This window comes from Crocodylus siamensis, chromosome 4, assembly GCF_052110815.1.
Source record: "Crocodylus siamensis isolate JL-2025a chromosome 4, ASM5211081v1, whole genome shotgun sequence".
In the NCBI taxonomy this organism is placed as follows: Eukaryota; Metazoa; Chordata; order Crocodylia; family Crocodylidae; genus Crocodylus; species Crocodylus siamensis.
Window position 1 is genome coordinate 161339395 of NC_143398.1, and position 12795 is coordinate 161352189.

The 12795-nt window shown below is 46.2% G+C and overlaps 1 protein-coding gene across 1 annotated transcript in view; it reads right to left on the minus strand.

Moving 5' to 3' along the window:
* SKAP1 (src kinase associated phosphoprotein 1) overlaps positions 1-12795 on the minus strand; it is a 245351-nt gene that overhangs the window by 12379 nt on the left and 220177 nt on the right. Inside the window, exon 11 of the mRNA XM_090044642.1 lies at positions 8365-8477. Coding sequence (XP_089900768.1) covers positions 8365-8477 — 113 coding nt within the window. The remainder of the gene's footprint in view (positions 1-8364; positions 8478-12795) is intronic.

Below are 12795 nucleotides of genomic sequence, written 5' to 3' on the forward strand. Positions count from 1 at the left end.
GCAAATCAATGCAAGTTTTAAAGTGTTTATGGTCTATCTTGTCCATGTGTCATTTGGATTCCACACTAAATTCTGCTTTTGTCCAATCTATTGCAGCCCAACCATCCCCAAAATAAAAACCCCATAGGGAAAAAAAATAATATATATAAACACAGAGTTGCGTGGAAGTTATTGCCAATGAAAAATGGTTCTGAAATGACACCCTGCTTTAATATTTTTCGTTCTTTGCAACCCCCATCTGAAACTCCCACCTCCATTTAAGAAATAAACCGGGAAATGGTCAGACATTTGTTACATTTGAAACAAAAGCTTTTTCACCACACATTTTAAACAGGGCATCTCACTGAAATGTCACCCCCACCCTCCTTGGTAGATTAGTGAGGGGTTTATTACTAAATCTCTGTCTAATAAAGGCAGAGTTGACTCTGGAGGAGCCGCTTGTTATAATACTGGCTTCAGAAAATGGAGGGATTGTCATACTTAAAGACACAAATTTCCCCTGTAATATATTCGAATGGAAACCTCTGAATCCAATACTACATGGGCACATCTAATAAATTCACAATATTTCAGCCTCAACAGCCTACAACGGTTAGTTTTAAAGATTTATGTGGTAAAAAATTACTCAGTGATGAATATAGTTTATTCTGTGCAGTATTGGAGGGTATAAGGAATTTAACTACTGTCTTTAACAGTGAATTTATTATTACCTCTGTCAAAGACAAAGTCTTTAACAGCATTTGTTATAAATTTCAGCACAAAATAAATGGTCAGAATACATATTAAAAAAAAAAAGAGCAGCCAGAATTTTTATAAGCACTGGCAGATGAACCCAGTAGAGCTCTGCTAAAGTTTGCACAGTTCTGGGTAAATTCTCTTGTACGCTCCCAGAAAATTGTCACGGCTGGGGTTTATGTATTGGGGATGGAAGGGGAGATTCTGATCTCAGCTGAAGCAGCATAAATGTGTAGCCAAGAACAGGCTCTGATCTCATTTATGCTGGTGTCACCCCCAGGTTGGGGACAAATTCTGCTCCCCATGATACAGGTGTCACTCCCTGGGAAAGACGACAATTTTTCTGGGGCAATGGGAAGAGAAACCCATAGCAAATGCCATCCACTGATCTCCTTTGTCCCAGTGGAACATGGGAGTACAAGACAAATCCTAATCCCCCTTAACACCAGAGTAAATCTGGAGTCACTCGACCAACTTCAATCAATGTAAACCCAAGCAGAATTGTACGCTGTTTAACCCCAGTTGCAGGACCAGGTTAGGGCAAGTGGGAGCAGAGAGAGGCTGAGTGCAATGTGTTTTGGAGAGAGCATCCGGAGTGGAAGCGCTAGGGTTCATCAGTTTATTTATGGGCTCATAATAAGCGGTCGCTGGGCTGCAGAGGCAGCAGCTACGTGTCATTGTGTTCCCTCCTTGCAGGTCCAGGCAGCCCCCGCCACCCTTTTGTCCTCTCCTGGAATGGGTGTCCCCTCATTTATAAAAATTACCTGGGAGGAATGAGGCTGCCAGGGGTTTGTTCTAGACGATTGGTTCCTGTCTGGGGGGAAAGGAATGGCCCTTGCCTGAATTTGACCGGTGTGTGACCGTTGCCTTCCAGCTGACCCCGAATCCCATTCCCATCCCTCCTAACTCGATAGCCTCCCATAGGGGTTATTAATGGGAGCAAAACACCATCATCCCCATCATGTCCTTCGTCATCACAGCACGGCACAGAGTGGCTTGTTAACACAGCATTGGGGGAAAGAGGGGGCATTTTTCAGCTTCCCCCTCCCAACCCGCAATAAATAAGAAATGGCAAAGAAGGATGGGGAGGGGGGAGAGATTCAGACACCATTCCCCTCCGGATAGGTCAGAGGTGCATAATAGCTATTTGACAAGCAGCGATCAGGTTCATTGTGCCATTCAAACTGCCCCCAACCCCATCCCCCTGCCTGTACCCATCCCTCCCCTCCTGTGGAAAGTACAGTTGCCGAAGAGTGACAGAAAGGGCCACTAGATGTCACCAAAGTCCTCCTTTCGCTCCAGGATCTCAGGAATAAAAGCATCTCCCCCGCCCTTCATTTAAAGCAATTGAGAGAATTAACTTATCTGGTTTTATGGCCTGCTTGTCACATCCAACTAAGCCCACTTAAAATAGGAAGTCTCGCTGTATTCAAATAATTATCATAACGTACAAATCACTCAGCCGGGGGATGAGGGCCAATGTCCTTTCCCTGCAGGGGAAAGGGAAGCGGCACCTCATGTTGCTAACCAAAGCGTGACGTGCACCCCAGCTGTGCTGCACCACGTCCAGGGAGCAGCATGGGAAGGATGTGGGGCCAATGCCAGGCTGACCATGCTGGGGATCTGAGACAGCCCCTTTGAAAGCAGGGGTTCTGTGCCAGCTCACGTGGTAGCAGCCGCAGCCTTTCGTGACGCTAACAGCACCACAGGGTCCGATGAAGGCTCCGGCAGCACTGGCAATGCCAGAGGTACAGCCGCAAATCTCCAGCCTGCAGTCCTAAATACAACAGCCAGGCGTAATACCAGCATTGGCAGTAAAAAAATAAAAAATAAAAAAAAAAATAAAAAAAATACCAGGACAAGGAACAAAATGGAAGACCTGATGCTTGTCAAGCTGTGCAGCCCTGTCCTACTGCAGCTCAGGTGACGCTAGTTGAACACCTGCAGGCTACACCTGTCCTGGGGATTGACATGCAGGAGCCAATTGCTGCTGGGCTCATTCTGCTCCTAAGGAGCAGGCTGGGACCCTGGCACTCCTGCCATGTTTGAGTTCAGAAGAACTGTGTTCTGCAGACGTGGAGCCCAGCTCTTCTGCCTCAGTTCCCTTCCTATGTGCTGACAGCTGGTCTGTTGTGTTTCTTCTTTAACCAAGAGCCATATTTCTACTTGATGCAGTGGGAAGGGACTTGACATATGTACCTGTTTAGCTGCTCACCTTGCAGCTGCAAGTTAGTTTGGGATACAATGGGTAGAAAGGTGTAGTGAACAGAGCAAAAGCCATGCTCAAAATCACAACAAATGTCCTTTGGTGTGTGTTCTGACCAAGGGTTTCAAAGCATTTTTATGATGTCAACCCTCAACTTGCACAAGGAACCAATAGGTATAAATAGTCCTATTTCCTAGCCTGGGAAATGAAGGCAGGGTGCAAAGCGCAAGGGAGTGCAAGGCCAGTCCATTGCTAGAGCAGCCCATTGCAAGGCCAAGCCATTGCTAGAGCAGGGGCAGACCCCCGATCGCCTTGATTGCAGTCCCCTGCCCCCACCTCTCAGCTACCGTCCCCTTTTCATGTGTACGCAGCAGGGAGCACAGATTCCCAGCCACCTCATGCAAACCTCACCAAAGTGTTAGAGCACAGCAGGCCCCCCTCCCCCTGCCCTCGCCCCTTTGCCCAATGCCCAGCCTACAGCCGTTTCTCAAGCATGCCAGTTTGCTGAATCCTTGCCAGCTACTGATGTCCACTAACCCCCAAATCACTTTTCCCCGCTGTTGATGCTCGAAATGTCAGACAGGGCCTTAGCAGCAGCCGGCGTGTGTTTCAAACACACCAGATGGATTTTTATATTAGCTACTATTTCATGTTCAGACAGAGCGACCGCACCACTAAAACTGTAGCCTCGACGCTGCCGAGTTTGCTTCTGTGAGATTAATTCTGTGAAATTAATTGGGACAAGATTGAAAAGGAAATTAAAATGCAGCTGAGTGAACAGGCTTTTCAAACACCTTTTTTTTTTCCTCCCCCCTCTCCCTTTCCCTGCTCAATTCAGGCTTGGATACCGCCGCGGTCGTGAGAGTCCGTTGTGCAAAGTAATTTATGAGAGGAAGGCTCTCAGGACCAATCGGTTACGTGTGAGGAAGCCAGCAAAAGAGTCACAATCTGGAGCCACTGAAGAGAGTTAAAACCCTGCCCCACTTCCAAGCTGTATCCCTGAGCTGGTGCGCGCAAAGGCTGTTCTCTCTACTACTGAGAGTGAGAATGCCTTTCAAATATACTCGGTCTGCAGAAGGGCAGTAGGGTGACCTCAGGGGCATCACTCTGGGTTGGAAGCCAGCAGCAGAGTTCTCTACCAATAAGGGGGCAACACCAAGGTAATGTCATTGAGTTCAATGGAGCTGCTCTTGGAGCATAAGCAAGATTAAATGCTCAGACCTCTGGTTTCTGCTCCTAGCGTGACCTTTGGCAAACTCCCTCCATTCCCCAGCACTACATATCTTCTGCTGTGAAAGGGTGAGGAGCAGTGATTTATGCTCTTGTGAAGAGCTTTGAGATCCTTAGATGGAAGGTTCTGAGTAGTACTGACAGAAGGCAACTGTAGGACCTCTAAGGATAAGTCTACAATGCAGAGCAGCTCACATAGAGATACTGGTGCTAGCTTTAAATTAGCCAGCTACCTACAGTTTTATTGATTTCATAGACATTTGGGCTGGAAGGGACCCCGGAGGATCATCAAGTCCAGCCCCTGCCCCAGGGTCAGGAAGTCAGCAGGGTTCATAGGACCCCAGCAAGATAAGCACCCAAATGTGTCTTGAAGGTGTTCAAAGTGGGTGCTTGAACCGCCTCTGGCAGCAGTCTATTCCAAACCTTGGGGGCTTGGACAGTAAAGAAGTTCTTCCTTATGTCCAGTCTGAATCGGTCGTGGCAGAGTTTGTGACCATTCAATACTGTCATCCCTTGGGACGCTCTGGTGAACAGATGTTCCCCCAGATCCTGATAAGCACCCCGATAAACTTATAGGTGGCAACCAGATCACCCTGAGCCTGCGCTTTTCCAGGCTGAAGAATCCCATGGCTCTCAGCCTTTCATCATAAGGTCTGTTTTCCTGACCTTTGATCATGTATGTGGCTCTTCTCTGGACTCTCTCAAGCTTCTCTACACCCTTTTTGAACTGTGGAGCCCAAAACTGCATGCAGTACTCTAGCTATGGCCTCACCAAGGCCGAGTACAAGGGGAGAATGACATCTCAGGATTTGCTTGAGAAGCTTCTATGGATGCAAGCCAGCGTTTTGCTCACTTTACTAGCCGCAGCATCACATTGAAAGCTTATGTTCATCTTGAGGTCAATCATGACCCCCAAGTCCCTTTCATCTGTAGTGCTAACCAGTGTAGCACTGCCAAGCCTATAAGCATGCTGCAGGTTTTTCCTCCCAAGGTGGAGAACCTTGCATTTATCGGAGTTGAACACCATCACGTTCTCATCCGCCCATTTCATGAGCCTGTCAAGATCTGTCTGGATCCTGTCCTCAGGTGTGGATGCTTTACCCCAGAGTTAGGTGTCGTGCTTGGTAACAGTGTAGTTGAGGCAATGTGGGGCTCAGAAGCAGCTGCAAACCTGTCTGGGAAGCTGGGTAAGTAATTCAGGAGGTTAGCCTGCACTATGCTCTGGACTGCTGTAAGTCTACAGTCAGCAGGGCCTAAACAGACGAGCAGAGTGCTGGCTTAAGTGCAAATATATGAGTTACAGCTGCTCTCTGGCTGCAATGCAGGCACAGCCTAAATACCAGAATTTTGGCGCTGCTGAATGTGGGTTTTGAAGGTGAGGGGAGAGCTAAGGGTGGAACTCCAAAACTCCTCAAAGCATCCTGCTGGTCTATTGGTGAATACTGCTTGTTCAGCACAACACTCTCCATGCATTCCTTTGGTTCAGAAGCAGGCCTTCTTTTGAGCTGCATTATCATCCAGACCAGCCTGGGCCAGGCTGTGCTCTAGAAGTCCTTATGTGTATGACAGACAAGTGCCCAGCTATTCCTATATTTACTCTATTCCACTATTGTAAGCCACTTCTTATTCTACACCCATCAACCCATGGGGTTCTTTAGCCTGGAAAAGCACAGGTTTAGGGGTGATCTGATGGCCACCTATAAGTTTATCAGGGGTGACCACCAGGATCTGGGGGAATGTTTGTTCACCAGAGTGCCCCAAGGGATGACGAGGTCGAACGGTCATAAACTCCTGCAAGACTGTTTCAGGCTGGACATAAGGAAGAATTTCTTTACTCTTCGAGCCCCCAAGGTATGGAACAGCCTGCCATCGGAGGTGGTTCAAGCACCTACATTGAACACCTTCAAAAGCAAATTGGATGCTTATTTTGCTGGGATCCCATGACCCCAGCTGACTTCCTGCCCTTTGGGCAGGGGGCTGGACTCAATGATCTTCCGAGGTCCCTTCCAGCCCTAATGTCTATGAAAGCTATGAAATCATAGTCTCCACTGCTCTCACTTTCACTCTAAAGGCATTCTGTTGCCAGTACCTGAATGTGAAGGTAATACAGACCCTTCTGCACAGCTAGGAAATAAAGGCAACTTTAGTTTAGACAATCAGCAAACTGAGCAGGGCTCTTCGTCTGGGAAGAAGCTGACATGCAGCAATAAGCCTACCACCCTTGCTGCCCCCCACTTCATCTCCAACGTACAGAAGGGAAATGGAGGGAGACTAAAAAGGCAGCAACATGGCCCAGGGCCTGCTGAGAGCATTGTTGGCAGTGATGGGGGAGGAATCAGGAGTTTATGGCTCCCAAGCATGTGCTCCTTCCCACAGAAATAATGCTTTAATATTAAATGATAAAATAAACAAAACCAAAAGGCCTGCATGAATCTGGGACTGCAGCTAGGGTGTTGCAGCAAGAGTGCATAGTACCTTCTCACGGTCCCAGCTGTGTTCTGGAGAAGACAACATCAGAACTGAGGGCCTGTGTTACCAAAGGGCCCTCAAGAACTGCCTGGGGGCTGGCAGATGGACCTCATCTCCTCCTAGGATTGGGATCCTGAGAAGGTAGTGGTAGCATGGCACAGGTTCTGGATTCTGGCTGTAAGAAGGGGTTAATGCCTTTGGGCTGGGCCTGTTCTGGCCTGACACTGGTTTAGCAGCTTCAAGGAATCTACAGCAAAACCCTTTCACCCTGGTGCCTCTGGTTTTCTCCCCATGAGTTATTTAGGCCCTGATTGTCAGAGGCAGAGCGCAGGCAGACCCCACGGATCTCAGCAAGTGCTCTATCCACTGGAACCTGAGCCTGTCTTGTTTTTGGCCTTCCCAGAGCACATAATTGGAGCTAGGATACCCACTGACTACATCTGAATCCAACCAAAAGGGCTTCCTGGGGTAGCCTGATGGCATATCAGCAATAGGGCAACAGTGCCAAGAGAAGTTGATTTTGGAAGTGGCCTACTTCACTGCACCATAAGTAGGTGCTGAGGAGTCATGTGAGGTGGGGAAAAGGAATACAAGACAGGTACAGCTCCAACCTTCATCAGCTCCAACCCTCATCAAAACCAAGCCTCATCAGCTATGGGGGATGATTGGACAGAGGGGAAGAGAACATGCACTTCTCCCTGTCCCCAAGATCCATACTGGTATTGCAACAACACCTTTACCCCCAGGCTTGGATCAGACCCTCATTGCATTACGCACTGTATATACAAAATGCACCAAAAAACCCCACTGTATAGAGAATGCCAGAGTCATGTCCTGCATACCCATAAATGTGACAGTGAAATAACACTGCCCTTATACTGCAGCTAGTATGCACAGCACAGCCACCTTCCCTTACCATAAGCAACAGACAGGGAGGAAAGGTTGCTTACAGACCCCCTCCAGCAGATGGGAACCTGGAGAAGGCTCTTGCCTCCACTCCCCTCCCCCCAGAGGCACAGTGCAAACAGTTAATTTATTCACCTGCGTGAGCTCCTGACAAACAGAGGCCCCGTCACACCTGACTGAGCAACTCAATTACCCCTATAATACCAGAGCAACAACACGCACAGACTCTATTATAGAGAAAAAAATCTTGCTTTTGGGCTTTTTAAATATCAGGTGCAAATGCAGGGGACATGGGAGAAAGCAGTGCTTAATATGTATGGCAAAAGGGGAGGTCAGAATCGGGCTCTAACCCCACTACAGGAGGGAATGTTATTCCAGCAGTTAGAGCACAGGGTCAAGAACTCCTGGGTTATGTTCCTGGATGTGCTACTGACTTGCTGTGTTAACCTCCATGCTCTGTGCCTCAGCTTCTGCCCATCAGCTGTGAACAAGACACAGAGGCCTGATCCACGAGGGAAGGCGAGATGCTCTGTTCCTGTTCTCCTCCTATTACCAGACAGCAGGAACCTGGGCTTCCTTCCAGGTGTTAAGCTAGATCCTACCACGTCCATAGTCTATAGCCTGCAAAGCCTGCAGCCCAAGAAAAAAAATCTGGACTGCACTCATCTCATATCACAGCCTATTTCTGTCCCTGCCAAGGGACACTGAGATGCTGCAGCAATGGAAGACAGGCACTTATGTAGATGGTATGCCAGATGTAGAAGTTCTTAAGTTCTGAGGCCACAAATGGTTCAGGAAGTTGGTCCTCAGCCCCATACCTTGCTCACAATGTAGATGATATCACCACGCTGAAAGGACAGCTCATCTGGGTAGTCGCTGATACAGTCCCACATGCTTTGGTAATAATTTGCATAATCTTTCATGGAGCCTCCTAGAAAGAGACAAAGTGAGAGAGATAAGAGCAGTGGACAATGACCAGAGGATTCTCCAGTTTCTCAAGGGAGTGGCCTCTGTACCAGCAGCTCACTCCCCAGCAAGACACGGTATGAGCTGACTGGAAAATTTCAGGTTTTTTCATAGTAACTCTGGAACATTTATCATGTTTAAACAAAAAATCCCTGTGAAAATTTTCTGTTTTTTCTAAAAACTGAAATTAAAATAAGCAACAAAAGAAATACTTCTTTTCAGGAAATGCTTTTGGTATAAAGAGTCACTTATATACCAAAGTCTTGCAGCTTTGGAAAATGCCACATTGAGAATATTTATTAAAAACTGAATTGGAGATTGAAACATTTTAACCAACAGCGTTTTCTGTTTGATCGCAGCTCCCACTTCTTTTTACCAAAACGAAACCTGACGTTTTCTACCAACAGGAAATGTTTCTATGAAAAAGTCTATTTTTTAATGAAAAAGCTGTTCAGATTGGTGGTAGGAGGAAGAGTAACCAGTCAGGCCAGACATATCAGAAAGAGCCCTTGCATGGACATCATGTCTGTCTCGGCAAACCAAGGGCCTTGGTTGGCCACTAACCACCATGTACCTGGAAGGATGGTGCTGGGGAACATAATGAATGGGTTTATTCATTAATAAAGCAAGGGATTCTATCCCATCTTGTAATCAAGCAGCAGCAACCAGCTCATGATCCCATATCAGCTTCCTCCAGTCCCAGTGAATTTGATGGACAAAGTCTTTCCAGGGAACCCAAACCCACAGTCAGGTGTGATATATGAGAGTGTTCCAGAAATTAATGATAAGATGGCTGCCCACACTGTATGTTTGTTAAAAAAGTGGGAAGCTACTCAGCAGCGGGGAACACTGATAGAGGTACTGTCAAACGCACCCGTTGTTTACGACTACATAGAGAAGTGATGTGGTCCAGTAAATGATCATTGCACACACAATGGCTTTATTACAAAACTACCATTAGTTTCTGGAACACACTCATACCATGATGACATGCCAGCAGTTACTGGGGAATCAAACCATGGCCTTCTGCTCAGGTTAAGGAGTCCCAGCCAATGCTGTAGTTATGCACTGGACTTTTATTCTTGCTGGACCTAAGCAACAGAAGGAGAAGTTTGCATACTAAGCCACAATACTATAAAGACACATCATGTTCCACCTCACAGGCATGGGCAGCCGTAACTAGAAGCCTCAGTTGTGGTCTGGAGGACAGGAGAAGGTCTAGGTCAGTGATTCTCAACCAGAGTGCTAGGGCATCCTGGGGTGCTGCAAGATCTTTTGAGGAGTGTCAGGAGATGTGAGGAGATCAGCAGAAAAACTAAGTAGATAAGCGCAGGCTCAGGCTTGTCCCTGCCTGTATGATCCTTCATCCCCTGTGCCAGGTCCCATGGCAAGGAAGTAAGCACTGTAATCTATAAATTAGTTTTTGAAACTGGGTGCCACTCAGTTCACAAAAGTTATGGAAGGGTACCTCAAGTCCAACAAGGGGTGCCTTGAGCTGAAAAAGTTTGACAACCACTGGTCTAGGATCGGAACAAAGAAAACTCTATTCTAAACAAATGGTGACATTTATTCTGAAGAATGGTTTATTTGCTGAAAAATACATCTGAGGGTCCAATAAAAAATAGCTGTGAATTCTTGCCAAATTTGGTCATTACTTTGGCTGAAAAAAAAAAAGACTATTTTGGCAATCCTGCTTCCCAGTAAACATTTCAATTTTTCATTTCAAAATGAGGTTGCCTAAATTTAAAGCTAAAAAAAAATAGAGCTTTCTCCATCCCCCAACTTCCACTGAAAATGACACATATCACTTAATTTCAGGACAAGCAAAAATTTTTGGTCGACTCAAAACAGTATTTCCCCATCAGTTCTTCAACTGGGGAGCTCAGGTGGCATGGGTGTTAAGATGCACAGTTAACTGCCCAGAGACCACAAGTTCAAGGCACTCATGTCACAAAATTGTAACTGAAATTAAATTACTCCAACGAATCTGCAAATTCTGCTAAATACCCTATCACACAGGGACACAAAAAAGGAAGGAAGTTCTTCAATTCAGTTCAAGCAAAAATATCAGCTCTACTTAGGTAGCAACTTTCATCTGAGGAAGAATCATTATGCTCATTTTATAGACAGGGAAGTTGAGGGACAGAGAGAGGAAGCAGTTTGCCCAAGGCCACTCAGTAGATAAATTGCAGAGGTAGGCCCATTTGTTGAGCTGTGACAGCAGAGCTAGCTAGACCCACCAAGAATTAGAAGCCCTCTCAATGACTAGAGGGAGACTACAACAGCTAATTCTTCTGGACAACAAATGACGAACAGAAACAAGAGTGAAGGTTACAGGTTAATAGCCAGGATGCCCAGTGAGGACACCACACAAAAAGAGCTCCAGCCAGGCCCCACTACTCCCTGAAGGCATCTAAAGAGCCACTGGATGCCACCCAGTGAAACTCTGCTTGGAAATGTAAGCAGACAAGGGCAGGGAAGACAGCCCTGCAGTTGCCCACAGTCCCCTCCAGCCAGCACCTCCTTCCTGGTCTGATAAAGGGACAGTTTGGCCAAAGCTAAGAGAAGACTGGCCAGAAGGTCCTAGGACTTTGAGGTCCTAGGGAAAAGGAATGAGGTATCACCTTTCCCAATACTCTGTGCTAACCATCAGATCAGGGCTGTCCAACTTTGGTATGGCCATATGCCGCTGAGGCATTCCCCCTTGGGGTGCCCCCACATCACATGGGCAGTGCCACTGGCAGTAGGAGAGGCAACCGCATGGGCCACACATTAACTGCTTCACTTGGCCACCAGTTGGACAGCCCTGCATGAAATCGTATGTTTTGACTGGGGGTTAGATAGGACAGCGTTCTAATGGTGCAGCACTGAATTGAGGATGCCTCAAGATGCAATGATATAGACAGCTCCCCAGAGAGTCCAGTGGATAAACAAACCCACTTAAACAACATTCCAAGGGCTCCGATTCAAACCTGGAATTGAAATGGATAGGGTTATATACCAGTTTGACGCAACAGCGCATCAGCCCAGGAAACAAATGGAAAATACTGAGCGCACGTTGGAGAGAATGTTTCTAATATTGTGTAAGGGACTGAAAGATAAGGGCACATCTGGAGTACTGTGCCCAGATTTGATCACCTAAATATGAAAAAAGACATTACAGAGATGGATAATGTTACAGCAGGGAGCAACTGGAATGACTCAGGGACTTGGGGAACTTAAATAGAAAGGCTGGGAAAAAGTAGGTCTGCATCCTTTGGAAAAATATTAAAGGGGGAGTGCGCAGTGGCAGGGAAAAGATTGTGAAGGGAATAGAGAGGGCAGGAGCTACTGAGTTATTTAAGCTTGTGTAAAGTACAGGAACCAGGGGTTATGAACTAAAGCAAAAAAAATATGAGGAGGTACCTATGTAGAAATGCTGAGTGAATAGTTGGTAACAGACAGAAAGAGTAACTAATGCAAGGAGGTTTGAGGGTTTTTTGTTTTTGTTGTTGTTATAAATGGAACCCAATGAGGGCAACTCTTCAGTGAACAGAATAACTCAGTAATGGGGTAGGCACAGGCCCCAGACCTGTTGATTTTCTCCTACGGGCTGCACAAGCACAAAATGTGGGAGAAAAAGGAGACCCATGACATATAACACTGAAACAAGCAGACCTCACTTATTGCAAAGAAACTGCACAAGTGATTGCTTAAAATATCAGTAATCCTACAGAGCATTAGAAATAAGTCACTAACAAATACGTTTAAAGTAAAATGGCCACCAAATTCAGAATGCATTGGGTTTCAGCCAGGGACAGGTTCTTCCCTCCCCACCACAAATATGGTTTTTTTTGAGGAAATAGAGATTTTGGACTGAAACTGAATGCTTTATATTGCAAGGGGTTTCTGAAAGCAAGAGCTACAGAGTCTATTTACCCTTTTTTTAAAAGCTTTTTAGCTCAAAGAATTGATGGGTCTGGCAGATCACCAGGAGTTACAGAGTACAATCCTGGAAGATAAAGACACTACTGAAAATCTGAAAGTAGTTCTTTGCATTACCTTTCATTAACTAGTTAAGGACACCTGGGTGATGTGCAGTATCCAGGACTTTTCAGGTAACAAGTGATGAGATGATCCAAGTTAAGGTGAAAGAAGAATTTCTGGAGCAAACTGATAATTTTTAAAAGCAGTAAATCATCAGGCCAACATGGAACATCCAAGAATTTTGAAATGTATGATGTACCTGAAGGGGCTGAGAGGTTACCATAAAATATGCAATCTCTTTTTTAAAATAGCCATTG